Genomic DNA, 20529 nt, shown 5'->3' with positions numbered 1-20529 from the left:
ATGTGGTTGTCCACCTAGCTACTTAAGAAATGATGTGGTTGTCCCACCTAGCTACCTTAAGATGAATGATGTGGTTGTCCCCACCTACCTTAAGATGAATGATGTGGTTGTCTCACCTAGCTACCTGAAGATGAATGATGTGGTTGTCCCCAACCTACCTTAAGATGAATGATGTGGTTGTCTCACCTAGTACCTGAAGATGAATGATGTGGTTGTCCCTCCAACCTACCTTAAGATGAATGATGTGGTTGTCCTCCAACCTACTTAAGATGAATGATGTGGTTGTCCCTCAACCTACCTTAAGATGAATGATGTGGTTGTCCCACCTAGCTACTGAGATGAATGATGTGGTTTCCAACCTACCTTAAGAAATATGGGTGTCCTCACCTACCTTAAGATGAATGATGTGGTTGTCCCTCAACTACCTTAAGATGAATGATGTGGTTGTCCCACCTAGCTACCTAAGATGAATGATGTGGTTGTCCCTCCACCTACCTTAAGATGAATGATGTGGTTGTCCCTCCAACCTCCTAAGATGAATGATGTGTTGTCCCTCAACCTACCTTAAGATGAATGATGTGGTTGTCCACCTAGCTACTCTAAGATGAATGATGTGGTTGTCCCTCCAACCTACTTAAGATGAATGATGTGGTTGTCCCACCTAGCTACCGAAGAGATGATGTGGTTGTCCCTCCAACCTACCTTAAGATGAATGATGTGGTTGTCCCTCAACCTACCTTAAGATGAATGATGTGGTTGTCCCTCCAACCTACCTTAAGATGAATGATGTGGTTGTCCCACCTAGCTACCTGAAGATTAATGATGTGTTGTCCACCTGCTACCTGAAGATGATGATTGTTGTCCCACCACCTACCTTAAGATGAATGATGTGGTTGTCCCTACCACCTACCTTAAGATGAATGATGTGGTTGTCCCCTAGCTACCTGAAGATGAATGATGTGGTTGTCCCACTCCACTACCTTAAGATGAATGATGTGGTTGTCTCCACTAGCTACCTGAAGATGAATGATGTGGTTGCCCTCCAACCTACCTTAAGATGAATGATGTGGTTGTCCCTCCAACCTACCTTAAGATGATATGATGTGGTTGTCCCACCTGACTACCTGAAAGAATGATGTGGTTGTCCACCTAGCTCTGAAGATGAATGATGTGGTTGTCCCACCTAGCTACCTTAAGATGAAACCAAGAGGTTCTAACTGTAAGTTGCTCTGGATAACAGCGTCTGCTAAATGACAAAAATGGAAACGTTTGACTCTATTTATTTTATTCCTTGGTGCCCGGTAACGTCGTTTATTCCTTGGTGCCTTTGTATAGAGCAAGGGTTCCCAAACTTTTTCGCTAGGGCCCACCTTCCAGCATTGGGGAACATACCGCTCGCCCCCCGCCCCCTTCGCACGCGCCACGTCTATTTCTATGGGCACAAGCACTGTTCATGACACAAACTGTTCACACCCCTCTTGTTGGTGGAGAACATTTTGCAAGATTATTTCCAGCAATTTTACACATTTTGTCATGGGATGCAAAGAAAATGTTGCAGTTTTAAAGCTCATTCTACACATTCTATACATCTAAAGTGTATTCATATGATATTTGAGGGACAAAAAAATTACAACAAAATCTATGGACTAAAACACTGACATGGGCTAGTTTATCTGGACATTTCCGACAAGTTAGAAATAGCTCTCTAAGGTATGCAATGACTAACATGACAAGAGGAACTGATGATGCACTACCCAATTTCTTGTCCATTCTACTATTACAACTTTCAAGAGTGATTTTAAAGCCGGACTGAATTATAAAATACTACTTAATCAGCATCTCATTTCACATTTCAACACCCACTTCCTAGGGGACTTTTAATTGGGATTTACAACATGCCCTTTGAGTATATTTCTTCCCTCCTATTCTGTTTTATTCAATAGGCAGCAGACCTTTACAAGTTACAAAACAAGAACATTATGATTCATGTTATATCAATTATTCTTTGTATGGTAATTGAATAATTATAATAAATGGTGGGGTTTTCTTTGCAGCACGATGCAGCAACAACAACCTTTCCTGGAAAACGTCATATTCTGCATTTATAGAATGCTAATTAAATCAGGTTCAGCTATTTAGTTCTAGTCCAAAACAATTACACAACGAATTTGAATTTGATGAATTTGATGAAAATCTGACACAAAATAAAATACACTTGAAAGTTCTGCTTCTACTGTCAAAGCTGGTTACAAACTGAGCGTGATTTAGTAATTATATTTCAGAGGTATTAAGGGAGATAGGTGCGATGAACCTGTCATGCTCCCTAGAAAAAAAGCCAGACAGAGAGTGAGAGATGGAGAAAGACAGTGAGAGACAAGAGAGCGAGAGCAAGAGAGAGAGAGATGAGAGAGAGAGAAATATGGGGGGAGATAAAGAGAAAGAGAAGAGGGGAATCAAGACAAGATAGACCAGGACGGCTGCCGAGTTGGAAAGGCAGCACATCAGATCACAAAGGTGTCGGGTCTACAGAGCCAGAGCCCACATCACATTGCAGCTTGACAATCTTTGAATCCAGCAGCACAGATGAAACAGGAGAGGCCTCAGGTGTTTTTAAAAAACTTTATCAGGGAGAGATGCATTACATATTCGCTCCACACTGTCGCTGTTGTGCCCAGCAATAAGTCAGCCACTAAAATGAAGGGGGAGGCTTTGTGTTAAAGAGCTCAATGTTGAATAACTAAGTGTCCTGTGAGGCTCTCTGTCCCTGGCTGTAATGCCTTCAGTCACTGAGCCATGTCCAGGATCACACTGGAACTAACATTTGCCTCCCCAAAAACTATACCCGACAAAGGAAAAACAGGTCACAATTAGTTTTGACTAGGCCATTTGTGTTCACAACGGTTGCAAAATGTTCTTGGGTTCTGTTAAGATGAAGACCATAATTAGGATAATGCAAACGTAGTGCTGTGATCTCATGCTTTTGTGTTGCGTGACCTCATGCTTTTGTGTTGCGTGACCTCATGCTTTGGTGTTGCGTGACCTCATGCTTTGGTGTTGCGTGACCTCATGCTTTTGTGTTGCGTGACCTCATGCTTTTGTGTTGCGTGACCTCATTGCTTTGGTGTTGCGTGACCTCATGCTGTTTGTGTTGCGGTGACCTCATGCTTTTGTGTTGCGTGACCTCATTTTTTGTTGTTGCGTGACCTCATGCTTTTGTGTTGCGTGCACCTCATGCTTTTGTGTTGCGTGGACCTCATGCTTTTGTGTTGCGTGACCTCATGTTTTGTGTTGCGTGGACCTCATGCTTTGGTGTTGCGTGACCTCATGCTTTTGTGTTGCGTGACCTCATGCTTTTGTGTTGCGTGACCTCATGCTTTTGTGTTGCGTGACCTCATGCTTTTGTGTTGTGTGACCTCATGCTTTGTGTTGCGTGATCTCTCAAATTGTAGCTTAATTGATTCATTGAAGAGGGGAAGATGATAACGGATATTTTTTATTGAAACGTTTGTTTTCTATTTAGATTTATTCAAGTGATTAATGTTAATGTCAATGACTAAATTAGATGTATTAAAGCCCCCATGCAGTCTTTGTAATTGTTTTTTAAAATCACTGTATGTCTAATAAAACACTGTGTTTATTTAATGAAAATAACTCTAAAATATTTGTTCTTGTTAATTTCCCTGAGATATTTACATATACAGCCCAGATTGGCTGATAGGATGGTCTAGAGCCCACCCCCTTACCCAGATGCACAGTCATTTGTCTATTATAATCAGATCACATAGTGATGTCATGACGTAGGCCAAAAGTTCCATCCCACCTGAACAGGCTGAAATTCCAGGCATTTCTTTCAAACAGCTCTTACACAAAAAGGGCATAATTATAATTTTCATAATTCCAGTGTTATTTCGACCTCATAGTGCGAAAATGTCATCATAATATAAAACAAGTTTTTAACTGCACTGCCCCTTAAAAGTTAATGAAAGCCCTTAAAGCATTTACCAAGCTGTTGAGAAAGGAATACACTTATTAAAAAGCGGCATATAAAGTAAACCTTGGCAACCTTTTTTTGTCTTAATATTTGTACACCATTGTAATGYGGAAATCCCAGAATTTCTGAAGTGATGCAACATAGTATTCTTGAATTGGGTGCTTTAGGTTTCACTGACAAATCTGCCGACAGGAAACACTATTAATTTCCCCTCATGAGGATTCATTTACTGTACATGTCCATGAGTAGTTTTCAATGCTTGAGATATTATTGTGTTATAGTAACTGACTTGAAGTTGTGTCTTCAACTTTGTGGATTCCTTATACGTACAGTACTAGTACAGACCATTGGTTTGGCACAGATTGTTTCCCATTCATATCAATTCAAATAAAATTGAAGTGAGTTGACTTGAATTGAAAGCGAGAAAGATAGATCAAATTAAATGTACTTGAGTTGAATTGAAAGCGAGAAAGATAGATCAAATGAAATGTAATTGAGTTGAATTGAAAGCGAGAAAGATAGATCAAATGAAATGTAATTGAGTTGAATTGAAAGCGAGAAAGATAGATCAGATGAACTGTAATTGAGTTGAAATGAAAGAAAGAAAGAAAGATAGATACTCACAGCTCTCTATCTCCAGTGTGCAGTTTTGTTCGTCCAGTGGATATCGTCTCAGGTCCATCATACAAGCTGCTGTCGTGGTGATCCTGAAGGTGAAAAAGACATTGTCAAGAGTCAGTACAGACCAAGGATGTCATTTTGAAGGTTCAGGTGGTATTGCCGATGGGATCCCAACTTCACTCTGTCATTTCTTAAGTGGAGCTTTAGGTCCAAGGAACCTGGGCCGAGTAGCATGAAGACATTAATTATTAGCTACAATCAAAATCTCAATCAGTATGTGGTGCCTGTGTCTCGCAGATACCTACATCCTTGAAGCAAGGGCACATATTGCTACTTAATGGCTTTTTATAGCAGCGTCAGGAGGTTCTTCATTATCTATTGCTCTCATATCTTGTCAGTGCACAGATAAAGTTAATAGTGTGATGAAGTCGACGATAACCATGAGCTGATATCGATCCCCAGTTAAATCAACGATGGGTAAATCTCTAGATTATCTCCACCTTGTGTAGCAGCTATATCACTGCTGCAGAAGCACTTCCAGCAAGATATTAGACCATTTAAATAAAGAGCTAACTCATTTTCAATGTTTCCCAGACACGTGGCAAAGAAAGAAAACACGAACAACCTGGTATTTAACAGCAATGGACTTCGCGGAACTAACCGGTCTACAGTGGTGTATACTGTAAATAGAACAGGTGAGTAAGCCTACAGCTGCACGCCTCAATATACACTTTTCCTCTAGCCAACTCTCATTATGCAGTAGCCTGTGATGTCAGATAAATAAGCACTACACGACTATAGAACCACTAAACAATCCGTACATGATTCTGCATCAGTGGGTGCAGCCCATGGATTTAAGGATTAAAAGGCCAAACCTAATCCTCGTCCTAGATTCTTAAAATAATCCAACTGTACAAGTTTCCTTTACCTGGGAGGTGAATCACAGACTAGCTCACTACAGGGATTCCCAGGCCAGCTACTGATAATAGCCCCACACTATCTATATTTTAGAAAGATTTGTCATTTAAGCAAATGCTCTTATCCAGAATGAGTTACAGAGGTGATTGCATACATTTTTCATACTTTTTCATATTTTTCATAATTATGGTCTTCAGTCAACTAATTAGCTGAATCAGGTGTGTTACTGAAGGCCTGGAATGAAGCCCTGACAACCAGTAGTTCTCCAGGACCAGTTGGAGAGTGTCACGTTCCTGACCGGTTTTCTGTTATTTTGTATGTGTTTGACGGTCAGGGCGTGAGTTTGGGTGGGTAGTCTATGTTATGTTGTTTCTATGTTTGTTAATGGGTGACCTGATATGGTTCTCAATTAGAGGCAGGTGGTTTTCATTTCCTCTGTTGAGAACCATATTAAGGTAGGTGTTTTCACATTGATTGTTGTGGGTGGTTGTCTCCTGTGTCTGTGTTTGTCGCGCCACACGGGACTGTTTCGGTTTGTTTGTCAGTTCGGTCTTTTGTGTAGTCATTTTTCCTGTTCGTGAGTTCTTCGTTTTATGTAAGTTCGCATGTCCAGGTCTGTCTACTTCGTTTTTGTTATTTTGTTAGTTATTCAAGTTAGTTCGTTTTTTGTCTTGTTAAATAAATTCATTATGTCCTATTCCAACGCTGCATTTTGGTCGAATCCTTGCTCCTCCTCTTCGGATGAAGAGGAGGAGGAAATCCGTTACAGAACCACCCACCGAACCAGGACCAAGCAGCGGGACTACGAGCAGCGACCAAGTAATCAGGCTCGTGGACTTGGGAGGAAGTATTGGAGGGAAAAGGACACTGGGCTCACATTGGGGAATATCGCCGCGCTCGTGAGGAGATGGAGGCAGCGAGAGCCCAAGAGCGGTGGTATGAGGAGGCAGCAAGGAGACGTGGCTGGAAGCCCACGAAGAAACCCCAAAAATTTCTTGGGGGGGGGGGCTAAGAGGTAGTGGGCCAAGGGCAGGTAGGAGACCTGCGCCCACTTCTCAGGCTAACCGTGGAGAGCGGGAGTACGGGCAGACACCGTGTTACGCAGTAGAGCGCACGGTGTCTCCTGTACGTGTTCATAGCCCGGTGCGGATTATTCCACCTCCCCGCACTGGTAGGCTAGATTGGGCATTGAGCCAGGTGTCATGAAGCCGGCTCAACGCATCTGGTCTCCAGTGCGTCTCCTCGGGCCGGCATAATGGCACCAGCCTTACGCATGGTGTCCCCGGTTCGCCTACATAGCCCGGTGCGGGTTATTCCACCTCCCCGCACTGGTCGGCGACGGGGAGCATTCAGCCAGGTAAGGTTGGGCAGGCTAATGCTCAAGGGAGCCAGTACGCCTGCACGGTCCGGTATTTCCGGCGCCACCTCCCGCTCCAGCCCAGTACCACCAGTGCCTACACCACGCACCAGGCTTCAGTGCGTTTCCAGAGCCCTGTTCCTCCTCCACGCACTCTCCCTATGGTGCGTGTCTCCAGCCCAGTGCCTTCAGTTCCGGCACCACGCACTAAGCCACCTGTGCGTCTCCAGAGCCCTGTACACACTGTTCCTTCTCCCCGTACTCGTCCTGATGTGCGTGCCCTCAGCCCGGTGCCACCAGTGCCGGTACCACGCACCAGGTCCATAGTGCGTTTTGAGAGTCCAGTGTGCCCTGTCCCTGCTTCCCGCACTAGCCTGAAGGTGCGTGTCCTTAGCCCGGTGCCTCCAGTTCCGGCACCACGCACCAGGCCTACAGTGCGCCTCATCCGGCCAGAGCCATCCGTCTGCCCAGCGCCATCTGAGCCATCCGTCTGCCCAGCGCCATCTGAGCCATCCGTCTCCCCAGCGCCATCTGAGCCATCCGTCTCCCAAGCGCCATCTGAGCCATCCGTCTCCCAAGCGCCATCTGAGCCATCCGTCTCCCCAGCGCCATCTGAGCCATGGTCTGCCCAGTGCCATCTGAGTCATCCGTCTGTCCCGAGCCATTAGAGCGCCCGTCTGTCCCGAGCCGTCAGAGCCGTTAGTCAGTCAGGAGCCGCTAGAGCCATTCGTCAGTCAGGATCTGCCAGAGCCGCCAACCAGACAGGATCTGCCAGAGCCGCCAACCAGACAGGATCTGCCAGAGCCGCCAACCAGACAGGATCTGCCAGAGCCGCCAACCAGACAGGATCTGCCAGAGCCGCCAACCAGACAGGATCTGCCAGAGCCGCCAACCAGACAGGATAAGCCAGAGCCGCCAGCCAGCCATGAGCGTCCAGAGCCGCCAGCCAGCCATGAGCGTCCAGAGCCCGCAGCCAGCCATGAGCGTCCAGAGCCGCCAGCCAGCCATGAGCGTCCAGAGCCGTCAGCCAGCCATGAGCGTCCAGAGCCGTCAGCCAGCCATGAGCGTCCAGAGCCGTCAGCCAGCCATGAGCGTCCAGAGCCGTCAGCCAGCCATGAGCGTCCAGAGCCGTCAGCCAGCCATGAGCGTCCAGAGCCGTCAGCCAGCCATGAGCTGCCCCTCAGCCCAGAGCTGCCATTTATCCAGAACTGTCTCTCTTGCCAGAGCTGTCTCTCTGTCCGGAGCTGCCCTTCAGTCCGGAGTTGCCCCTCTATCCTGAGCTACCTCTCTATCCTGACCTACCTCTCTGTCCTGGGCTATCTCTCTGTCCTGAGCTACCTTATCCCGGTGCTGCCCCTTGTCCCGGTGCTGCCCCTTATCTTAAGGTTACCATTTAAATTAAGTGGGTGTAATATGAGGGTGGTGATTCTAAGGGGGAGACGTAAGCTGGGATTGACTATGGTGGGGTGGGGACCTCGCCCAGAGCCTGAGCCACCACCGTGGTCAGACGCCCACCCAGACCCTCCGCTAGACTTTTGGTGGTGCGTTTGGAGTACGCACCTTGAGGGGGGTTATGTCCAGTTCCTGACCGGTTTTCTGTTATTTTGTATGTGTTTGACGGTCAGGGCGTGAGTTTGGGTGGGTAGTCTATGTTATGTGTTTCTATGTTTGTTAATGGGTGACCTGATATGGTTCTCAATTAGAGGCAGGTGGTTTTCATTTCCTCTGATTGAGAACCATATTAAGGTAGGTGTTTTCACATTGATTGTTGTGGGTGGTTGTCTCCTGTGTCTGTGTTTGTCGCGCCACACGGGACTGTTTCGGTTTGTTTGTCAGTTCGGTCTTTTGTGTAGTCATTTTTCCTGTTCGTGAGTTCTTCGTTTTATGTAAGTTCGCATGTCCAGGTCTGTCTACTTCGTTTTGTTATTTTGTTAGTTATTCAAGTTAGTTCGTTTTTTGTCTTGTTAAATAAATTCATTATGTCCTATTCCAACGCTGCATTTTGGTCGAATCCTTGCTCCTCCTCTTCGGATGAAGAGGAGGAGGAAATCCGTTACAGAGAGCTCTGATGCAGTCGGATCATAAGCGTTCTTGTGGAAAGGGAATATATTAGGGAATATATTATTCAAAATAACCTTAGCACATCAAATATGTTAATATGAAAGCAGAATTGCCTTGAGGTCATATGTGAAAGCGTACTCTATGTATGTCAAACGGTAGGCCTAAGCGTTCATGCTAGTAATTGTAAAAACTCTGGCTTACAGTCCATCTCTCATATTCTCACTGACACAGAGCCCACTAACAAGACATAGATATCCCAGGGAGGCAAGAGATGAGGGTGATGGTGAGAGGAAAACTCTTTTCATCTTGTAAATATCTCAGCTGCCAGAATTGGTTGAGTGGGAAGAGTGCCTTAGGTGGAAGTCTACTGGCACAACTCAACGAGAACAAAGAAAATGGATGCCGTGAATACCTTGTGAAGAACTTGTTGAGATCTCGAAGTCAACTTCTCGTGCCCTCTAGTCAGTGTTGTGAAGATAACTTAATGACTGGAAATTAACTTGAAAAACAGAGCTGCATCGTACAGTGGAAAATATTGCAAATAGTTCTCTGCAAATGTGTAGCCTCCTGCAAAAACTGTCTGAAGTGTGTTTTAARTATTTACTGCCTTAATATCCAGATTATTAAAATACATGTCCATTTCTTCTCTTGCAGTGTTCATTTTCACCAGCATTAAAGCTCACTCAGGAAAGTCCTTCAAATGACAAATGGAAATCATATAACCCTGGAAAGGTGTGGAATGGATCTAGTTATAGGCCCAGCTGCCAAACCGCCATTAAACCTGAGCACTATAATTCTTTTAGAGGCCAACTACTGGTAGGCATAAAGAAGGTTGTCCAATCAAAAACGCATATTTTGGCCAATGGGTAAAATAATATGTTAATTGTGCAGATAATCCTCTAAGAAAACCGATGGTTCAAACGTCATGTCTCATAATCGGTCTTAAAAGTGATTGGGTTTTTTACCCTTGCAGATGGCAAAAATGAGGGTGACTAAAGAAAGCAAGTGGTACAGCATCACGTCAGCTAGGCTGGGTGCTATGCGAGAATAAACGCTTTGTGACAGGCTCACTTTCCCGTTGAACTCATCTTTCTTCTCCAATCCACGGGACATAAAACAATAAAAAGGTACGATAGATTTTGAGACATGACATTTTAGTATACACTTTTCATATTAATGAGAATTTCCTGTTCCTTTTAGAAGGCTTCTCACAAAAACAAGGGTATCTCTGTGAAATTTCAATGGAGCACTGAGCGTACAGCAAGCTTTTTATTTTCAAAGCCTTTTACATTCAATTCAGCTCGTGTCATGCTAATTTAGCTTTTTGCGACATGCGGAAATAACTTTGAAGACGAACACCTCACGTGAAATCCTCAGAAGTTGCTGCGAAAAAGCTGCACCGTTCTGTCAACAGAGCCTGGTGTTTATTAACGGATGTATTAGGTCACGAAATCTGACTTTTTGGATATGCTTTTGAACAATTCAGAACATKAATAATCCTATTTGTCTTGGAAAATATATTTTATAGCATAAGGTAGCGAAATTTCATCACCAAAGCGGGTTTTCACCCACTCTGAGCAGAGTAGGTGGACACCCTACATAAAGATCTATAAGTGTGTAGATTAAAATATCCAGTCCATTATGGGGTGACCTGCCATTTCAACTAGTTTCTTGTTATAATGAGGTCATTTTTCAGCCAGTTTTGCCCGCTGAGATGTTAAGCACACTAGTCTGCTAACTCTGATCACATAAACAAACTCACATTTTCCACAGTCTGTGTTTGTGTTTGTACACACTCCTATTTGTAAGCCAAATGTCTGACCTACTGTGATGTTCTTTTAGAAAACACAATGCACTCTGAACGCATATTAATTTGGCTTTTAGGGTTCTGAATACTTGGCCGCCTTAGTTTACCCAGACTGAGTAGAATACTTTGAGAAATATATTCAAATGGTAACTTTGTAGACTTGTCAAACATTTATGCAAGGTCTTGTGTGACCCAAGGGGGACAGGGCACCTTAAAAGCAAATGACTCTCTGTCTCTGTCTCTGTATACTGGGGGGCTTAAAAAGGGGAACACTCTGCCCTGTTGCAACTGGTTCAGAAACCCTGGGAGAGCTCTAGTTTGTGAAATTCAGACTCAAATACTGAATATATTGTATGTTTAAATTATAATTTGGTTGTTTTCAAAATTAGTTATTTAGTGCCAATACAGGGGACTTTTTATATTTGTACAAGAGGCCTGCCAGAGATTGCGTCAATACCATTTCCATCAGCAACAGGAGCATGATTCTACACTCTGTAAGTAAGACAGAATGGTTACTTTGCTTATAACTAGGGACCAGAGTTGTTCTTGATCAGGTTGGTGGTCAGGAGAAACCTCTGGCCGGAAAAAAGTCAATCATCCACACAGAGGGCAGGGCAGTCTTTATCATACTGGAACTGGTCCGAGTCCTACACTGTAATATCAGCCATGAGTGAATAGATAAGGTCAGCGTATTCATCAGGCAGAAGCAGGAACAGAAGGAGTTGATAGATGGTGAGTTATAGGGAGTCACTCTCTCTGGCTGTGGTCTTGCGTGAGAAGAGAAGGTGGATGCCCACAGTGGGTGCTGCCAGCCAGCCACGGATCTGCACGGCACCATGGGTAATCGTCTAAGCCCACCTGACGACACTGATACATCCCGGCCAGCGGAGAGGCTCAACTTGGAGCCCAATCCTCTGTGGTACAGCTGAGAGATAATCACCGCCTCCCCGCCTCCTTCACACTTGTCCCTCTATATCACCCACCATCGTCCCTAGACTGCAGCCGAGCTGAGGCAAGGTCGATGAATCCTTCAGCTCTGCTCCACCACAGGAGTGAGCACAGGGTACAACACCCTCCATCTCTAAACACAGTCTGGAGATCTGGGCCAAGAATCACAGTTTGGAGAGCTGCCCAGCCCAGCAAGAATCTACTATAAGTTGGTATCTTGGTCAACCACTAGTTGATTTCAAGTACCAGTAACTGGGTCATCTGGGTGGGCTTGGGCCTTTTGTTCATATTTCCCATTAATCAGAATGACGGGTGTTCTCTCATACCCTATTTCAGGTAGCTACATAGTTGGCGGTAGTGAGCAGGTTATTATTAGCTAATTTGCCACAATTTAATATGTATTACCATTGAATTATATGATGTTCTTGAGCACATTCAGGGAGCACACTTATAGTTGTGTTCTTTAAAATAGCACATTTTAGTGAACACATTGTTCATCATCACCGTCCTTCTCTACCAGAGAGATAACAGGCAACTTATTTGAGATCATGAAAGCAGACCAAAGAATGGTTGATTGATGCTCTCACAGTGGTAGCAAAGTGAAAATACTTTTGCATGAGTAAGCGGCTGTCAAACCTACATCATCATGATGAAGGGTTTCAAGTGTAACATTTACATGCCACAGAACATCCCTTTATGGTACCTGTGATGAGCAAACCATCTCATTTCAATACAGTGAACACCTACTGTACTGTATTGTACCTATGTCCGCACTGGACTACACAGTGAGAGGGATTGGGGTCCTGTGAAATAGATCATCAGACAGAAAACCAGGCCTGCAGATTCTCCATCTGATGTCACTTCGCCTGTCAATTGCCTTTGTTTATTTCTCTCAGATAATGTTGCACTGATCTACAACACTAGAGAAAAGGTTCCAGATATCAATCACAACTTGATACCTTGACCTATCATTAGTCTGATATAAGCACCATCCTGCCAAAATAGATATGGTAAACAGAAGCGAGTATGGCACTGATTTGAGGCCACATACATACCATTTTTTAAAATGTTTTATTTAACCGTTATTGAACTAGGCAAGTCAGTTAAGAACAAATTCTTATTACCAATGATGGCGTACCAAAAAGCAAAAGGCCTCCTGCGGGGACGGGGGCGGGGATTTAAAATTWWAWWWWWTTWAAATATAGGACAAAACACACATCACGACAAGAGAGACCTAAGACAACAATATAGCAAGGCAGCAACACATGACAACACAGCATGGTCGCAACATAACATGGAAGCAGCACAAAACATGGTACAAACATTATTGGGCACAGACAACAGCACAACGGGCAAGAAGGTAGAGACAACAATACATCAAAGCAGCCACAACTGTCAGTAAGAGTGTCCATGATTGAGTCTTTGAATGACGAGATTGAGATAAAACTGTCCAATTTGAGTGTTTGTTGCAGCTCTTCCAGTCGCTAGCAGCAGCGAACTGAAAAGAGGAGCGACCCAGGGATGTGTRTGCTTTGGGAACCTTTAACAGAATGTGACTGGCAGAACGGGTGTTGTATGTGGAGGATGAGGGCTGCAGTAGATATCTCAGATAGGGGGGAGTGAGGCCTAAGAGGGTTTTATAAATAAGCATCAACCAGTGGGTCTTGCGACGGGTATACAGAGATGACCAGTTTACAGAGTGTTAATCTTATATCGCCTCAAGGGGCTAAGTGAAAGCAGAAAGGTGACGTACAGTACATTGAAGCTCTGTTTCTGTAGGTGCAGTGGAAGGTAAAGGCCCAGTGCAGTCAAAAACATGATTTCCTGTGTTTTATATATACTGTATTTCCAACATATGAGGATGGAATAAAACTATGAAATTGTGAAAATTATGATAATTCCCTTTTAGTGTAAGTGCTGTTTCAGCCTGTTTTGGTGGGATGGAGTTTTGACCTGCCTGGAGACACCACCAGGTGGTAAATGAGATAATAGACCACTAACCAAGAGAGTTCCAAATCTTTCTGACAATAACAATTTCCCCCTCCCCACTCAGACCCCTCCCAGACAGTCCCAGCTAAAAATTCTTGTTGAGAAATTGCTTTTTGCTAAGAAGCTATTTTTGTTTCTTTTTTGCAATTTTAATTGAAAACAATCACTGTAAGGTACTTACTTAATTCTTACCAAGAGATATTGAGATAAAAACAGCTGCATTGGACCTGTAACAGGCCAAACTCTCGCATAACACAGAGAGTCTTGTCACAAAGCCAGTTAATATCAATGAAGAAATGGAAAAAAATATATATTGCTTGCTGTTTCAAATTACACACTCCAGACGTTTTGCACCCAGCAGTGGGCATGTTCCTTAAAGCCTCCAAGGTCGAGATGGATGTTCTCTTTCCGCCTGCGGTCACCCTGTCTTTGTCAGCAGTAATTTCCCTTTGATGCATCTTCTGAAGGTTTCTGACTTCCAAGTGTTTAACCAAGGAGCAAATTGCCGGTTACTTGCCAGAAACTTTCTGATCTCTGTGTCAAGATGGATTCAATGGGGTAGAACTTAAGCAAGCGCCTTTGGCACAGTCTACAAAGGAATGTGTACAGATACAGTACAGTGGTAGGCCAGTGGTGTGTGTGTGTGTGTGTGTGTGTGTGTGTGTGTGTGTGTGTGTGTGTGTGTGTGTGTGTGTNTGTGTGTGTGTGTGTGTGTGTGTGTGTGTGTGTGTGTGTGTGTGTGTGTGTGCGCACGTGCATGTTTTGTGTGTCTCTGTGAATATTTGTTTTAAGTATTAATTTTAAGTATCATTTTCACGTTTCCAACATAACCCTCGGTTGCTTGGTTACTGACTTGCTCATGATAGTCCATTGTATTCGATGATGACTTCCACTTCTGAGTTAAATCCTTTGGTGACTGTAGAGTCCAATCATAGCCCTGTGCCGCTGGCTTGCAAGGGTCTGATTAAGGGCTCCCGGTGCATTCACTCCTGCCCCATCACCAGACACCCCAACTCAGCCAGACTTTAGTCCGGTTTCCGGTTGATGGCTTCACCGAGGTCAGAAGTGGATACCTGCGCAAAATAAGTTATTTAAAGTGCCGCTGAGGGTGCGCAATCCYCAACAGCACTACTTCACTGCAGGAAGGTGAAATTCCAGTGGCAAGGACGGCCAGTATCTTCCACAGCTGCAGGAGGCTGCCGGAACACCAGTCTGTCGGCGTCTGCCTACCGCGTGTCGCCAGCACGCTGCTTTTCTCTCAGGGTGTGCTTCCCTAGCCTTTGTCGTACCAGACTAACCCACAAGGCAGCGGGACAGTGGTTGATGGCTACTAGGACATGTCCACACAGATGCATCTCTGGGGCCAACTGCTGCTCCGAGATCCCCTGCCAGTTAGCCTGGAGTTTCAAGACAACCAGTTAACGTGTGCCGCCACCAGGAGGCCCGACAGGAGTCTTGGTCATTGAGAGGCTTCGAACCGGCAAGGGGAGACTTGTGCATGAAGCTGCTCCCCAATTCACCACGAGGGCTAGCCGGCGGCAGCGAGCTGTAAGCAAGAGTACGTAAGCAACTAGTAAGCGGACATACAACTAACCTCTACCTAGGCACTACAGCACTAGACACGTCACATGCACCCTGCGGTTGCCGGCTGGTTACTGACTACAAGCGGTGCCAACTGAGCCCCATATGGCTGTCCACCTACTGTGACCTCAAATGCCAGATGGCGCGATGGGACACTGGCACAGGCTCAGTGTACTCAGTGTACATACAGTGTGGGATCTCACTAGGATCCAGAACCCCACTGGAGCTTCAGAAGTTTGAGGTCAGAGCAGAGGCCTCAAGGAGGAGGAGGGACCAGGGTCGTAGGGGAAAGAGAGAGAGAACAAACAGATCCATCCACACGTCCCATCAGCCTACTTGTACTGCTGTCTGTTCTAGTTTCACACACAGGCATCAGCATGTCTCCCCTGGACATATTTTCACACGATATTGAGGACATTGTGTGTGGTCACCTTGGGTTTCCTGCTGCTGGTCTGTTCTGATGACTGTTTGTGACATGGGTTAATGTTATTTCTCATGGATAGACAACACAAACGTGTCCAATGCCAAAGCATCCTTCCCCATTCTATGAGAGCAAAGACATCATTATTACAGATGTAGGATCTTAATTTGAGCCAAAATCCTGCAGCAACAGGACATGTGAAGTATGATGTGGAATATAATTAATGGACATTTTTGTAGTCTGAAATGTCAAAGTTGAAATTACAAACTTYTGACGCCTTTTTAAAACTCAAATACACTACAAATTTTAGGAAAGTGCTCCTGCAACAGGACAGTCAAATTACGATCCTACACCTGTAACATCTGTTTATGAAAGAACAAAATAAATTCTGAATTCAAATCAAATCAAATGTTATTTCTCAAACGCGCCGAATGCAAGCCCTTAACCAACAATGTAGTTTTAAGAAAAATACCCCCCAAAAATTAAGTAATAAAAGTAACAAATAATTAAAGAGCAGCAGTAAATAACAAAAGCGAGGCTATATAGAGGGGGTACCGGTACAGAGTCAATGTGAAGGGAGCACCGGTTAGTCGAGGTAATTGAGGTAATATGCACATGTAGGTTGAGTTATTCAAGTGGCTATGAATAGAAAATAACAGAGAGTAGCAGCAGCGTAAAGGGGGGGGGGGGGGGGGCCAATACAACTAGTCTGGGTAGCCATTTGAATAGATGTTCAGGAGTCATATGGATTGGGGATAGAAGCTCTTAAGAAACCTGTTGGACCTAGACTTCGCACTCTGGTACCATTTGCCGTGCGGTAGCAGAGAGAACAGTCTATGACTAGGGTGGCTGGAGCATTCCTCTGACACCGCCTGGTATAGAGGTCCTGTATGGCAGGAAGCTTGGCCCCAGTGATGTACTGGGCCGTAAGCACTACCCTCTGTAGTGCCTTGCGGTCGGAGGCCGAGCAGTTGCCATACCAGACAGTGATGCAACTAGACAGGATGCTCTCGATGGTGCAGCTGTAGAACCTTTTGAGGATCTGAGGACCCATGCCAAATCTTTTCAGTCTCCTGAGGGGGAATAGGTTTTGTCGTGCCCTCTTCACGACTGTCTTGGTGTGCTTGGACCATGTTAGTTTGTTGGTGATGTGGACGCCAAGGAACTTGAAACTCTGGGGGCGTGCTCAGTCCTCCTTTTCCTGTAGTCCACAATCATTTGTCCTTTGTCTTGATCACGTTGAGGGAGAGGTTGTTGTCCTTGCGCCACACAGTCAGGTCTCTGACCTCCTCCTTATAGGCTGTCTCGTCGTTGTCGGTGATCAGACCTACCACTGTTGAGATTGCATCATCTGCGGATCTGTTAGGGCGGTATGCAAATTGGAGTGGATCTAGGGTTTCTGGGATAATGGTGTTGATGTGAGCCATGACCAGCCTTTCAAAGCACATAATGGCTACAGACGTGAGTGCTACTGGTCGGTAGTCATTTAGGCAGGTTACCTTAGTGTTCTTGGGCACAGGGACTATGGTGGTCTGCTTGAAACATGTTGGTATTACAGACAGGTAGAGGTTGGAAATGTCAGTGAAGACACTTGCCAGTCGGTCAGCGCATGCTTGGAGTACATGTCCTGGTAATCCGTCTGGCCCTGCGGCCTTGTGAATGTGGCCCTGTTTAAAGGTCTTACTCACATCGGCTGCGGAGAGCGTGATGTCCGGAACAGCTGATGCTCTCATGCATGTTTCAGGGGTACTTGCCTCGAAGCAAGCATAGAAGTAATGTATCTCGTCTGGTAGGCTCTTGTCACTGGGCAGCTCTCGGCTGTGCTTCCTTTGTAATCTATAATAGTTTGCAAGACCTGCCGCACTTGGTGCTGGTGATTCTCTGATCCACCTCTACACAGACGACACCATTCTGTATGCTTCTGGCCCTTCTTTGGACACTGTGCAAGTGTGGTCTCCAACTGCTCTTAAAGGCAAGTAAAACTAAATGCATGCTCTTCAACCGATCGCTGCCCGCACCTGCCCACCCGTCCAGAGTATGTGGACAACTACAAATACCTAGGTGTCTGGTTACACTCTAAACTCTCCTTCCAGACCCACATTAAGCATCTCCAATCCAAAATTAAATCTAGAATCGGCTTCCTATTTCGCAACAAAGCATCCTTCACTCATGCTGCCAAACACACCCTCGTAAAACGATCCTACCGATCCTCGACTTCGGCGATGTCATTTATAAAATAGCCTCCGACACTCTACTCAACAAATTGGATGCAGTCTATCACAGTGCCATCCGTTTTGTCACCAAAGCCCCATATCCTACCCACCACTGCGACCTGTATGCACTCGTTGGCTGGCCCTCGCTTCATACTCGTCGCCAAACCGACTGGCTCCAGGTCATCTACAAGTCTTTGCTAGGTAAAACCCCACCTTATCTCAGTTCACTTGTCACCATAGCAGCACCCACCCGCAGCATGCGCTCCAGCAGGTATATTTCACTGGTCACCCCAAAGCCAATTCCTCCTTTGGCCACCTTTCCTTCCAGTTCTCTGCTGCCAATGACTGGAACGAACTGCAAAAATCGCTGAAGCTGGAGACTCTAATCTCCCTCACTAACTTCAAGCACCAGCTGTCAGAGCAGCTCACAGATCATTGCACGTACATAGCCCATCTGAAAATAGTCCATCCAACTACCTCATCCCCAAACTGTATTTATTTAAATATTTTTGCTCCTTTGCACCCCGGTATGTCTACTTGCACATTCATCTTCTGCACATCTATAACTCCAGTGTTAATGCTAAATTGTAATTATTTCGCCTCTATGGCCTATTTATTGCCTTACCTCCCTAATCTTACTACATTTGCACACACTGTACATAGGTTTTTCTATTGTGTTATTGACTGTACGTTTGTTTATCGCATGTGTAACACTGTGTTGCTGTTTTTGTCTCACTGCTTTGCTTTATCTTGGCCAGGTCGCAGTTGTAAATGAGAACTTGTTCTCAACTGGCCTATCTGGTTAAATAAAGGTGAAATAAAGTTTAAATAAATAAAAAATCCCGGAACATATTCCAGTCTGTGGTAGCAAAACAGTCCTGTAGCTTAGCATCTGCTTCATATGACCACTTTTTTATTGACAGAGTCACTAGTGCTTCCTGCTTAAATATTTGCTTGTAAGTAGGAATCAGTAGGGTAGAATTATGGTCAAATCTGCCAAATGGAGGGCGAGGGAGTGCTTTGTAAGCGTCTCTGTGAGTGGAGTGAAGGTGGTCTARAGTTGTTTTCCCTCTGGTTGCATATTTAACATGCTGGTAGAAATGAGGTAAAGCGGATTTRAGTTTCCTTGCATTAAAGTCCCCGGCCACTAGAAGCACTGCCTCTGGATGAGCGTTTTCCTGATTGCTTATGGCTCATTGAGTGCGGTCTTAGTGCCAGCATCATGTGGTGATAAATAGACAGCTACGAAGAATATAGATTAAAACTCTATTAACATTTTCACTGTGCATTCTGTCATCTTCTAAGGAGTGAGAGAGAGTTCTATTTTACCTCAAGTCACCTCCGGTGCTGGGTACATGCAGTGCTAGCAGTACTATCAATTCTCCATATTTTCTCTCTATACTTCTTTAGTTTTTCTTGGACTRTTGTGCTTTGTGCTCCTCTGCAGTGACTCAGACAACAGCTACTTGAACAAAGAGCAATCATATTCTAAATCACAGACTGTACTGTAGCTGATCGAAGCTTGTACAAACTTACAGAAAGGCACTTTCCTTAACTTTGCAAATTCTGTTGTTTTCTCTTTTCAATTACTTTCCTTTGAAAACTCAATGAGCATCTTTATTGTTGAGTTGGAGCTATATAAATGCCTTTGAAGAAGTGAATTTCAATTTTCAATATCAATCCAGGCTGCAAGTTATATCGGTAGCAAAAACCATGTCTCTGAATGTCAACAAAAGGTGCCTCATGAAAACACACTGGAGCACAAAAGCCTGTGGTGTTCTCTTTGTAATCACTCTGCAGGCGAATTGGCAGCTCAATGGCGAATAAATTAGTTTGACCAATTTGAAAATGTAGAATATTTGTGCACAGTGGCTGCATCAGCGATCAGGAAACACTAGACTTACTGAATCCAATTAAGATTCCAATTAAAGAGGCAGTGAGCAGTTGAAACAATAACAAAGCATGCTTCCCACCCCTGTTTTGGGAAAAAACTGAGGGATGGGGCTGGGCTGTCTCGGCTGGAGACAGCCTAGCTCGGCAGGGCTAGGCTATCTCAAGCCGAACGCATACGCAGACTTGAAACTCAGAGTTGTCTGTATTGCGGTATGGCCRGTCATTTTGTRTCTACCTGTCCCTTCAAGGGCCCTATCTCATTCGTTGGAGTGATGGGTTTTAAAGATAATTGTTCTTCTCCCCTTACTCGCCCCCCTCTCCATGCCACCCTGCTGTGGGGCAACCAGTCCAAGTCTCTCCAGGTACTCATCGACTCGGGGGCCGATGTAAGTCTCACGGATGTTACCCTGGTGTCCGAGCTGGGCATCCCCACTCAACCCCTCTCCATTCCCATGGGTGTTAGAGCACTGGACGGGCACTCTATAGGCCGGGTCACCCACCAGATCACCCCCGTCAACCTACGAGTATCAGGGTACCACAGCGAGACGATCCAATTCCTGCTTGTTGAGTCTCCGCAGGTGCCCGTGGTATTGGGATTGTCTTGGCTCCAGAGACACAATCCCTCCAATGACTGGGCTACTGGTGCCATCGTGGGCTGGAGCCCGTCCTGCCACACTCATTGCCTGAAGTCAGCTCTGCCTGCCCCGGGTTGTCTTCCTGGGGACTTGG

General features: G+C 45.1%; 1 protein-coding gene across 1 annotated transcript in view; it reads right to left on the bottom strand.

The window, feature by feature from the left end:
- Window positions 1–20529, bottom strand: part of LOC111951204 (gamma-aminobutyric acid receptor subunit beta-2) — a 102511-nt gene that overhangs the window by 40400 nt on the left and 41582 nt on the right. Inside the window, exon 5 of the mRNA XM_023969271.2 lies at window positions 4616–4698. Coding sequence (XP_023825039.1) covers window positions 4616–4698 — 83 coding nt within the window. The remainder of the gene's footprint in view (window positions 1–4615; window positions 4699–20529) is intronic.

The sequence above is a fragment of the Salvelinus sp. IW2-2015 genome, linkage group LG23, assembly GCF_002910315.2.
Source record: "Salvelinus sp. IW2-2015 linkage group LG23, ASM291031v2, whole genome shotgun sequence".
In the NCBI taxonomy this organism is placed as follows: Eukaryota; Metazoa; Chordata; class Actinopteri; order Salmoniformes; family Salmonidae; genus Salvelinus; species Salvelinus sp. IW2-2015.
The sequence above is the reverse complement of the archived record's forward strand: the minus strand, read 5'-3'. Positions and strand labels throughout refer to the sequence as shown.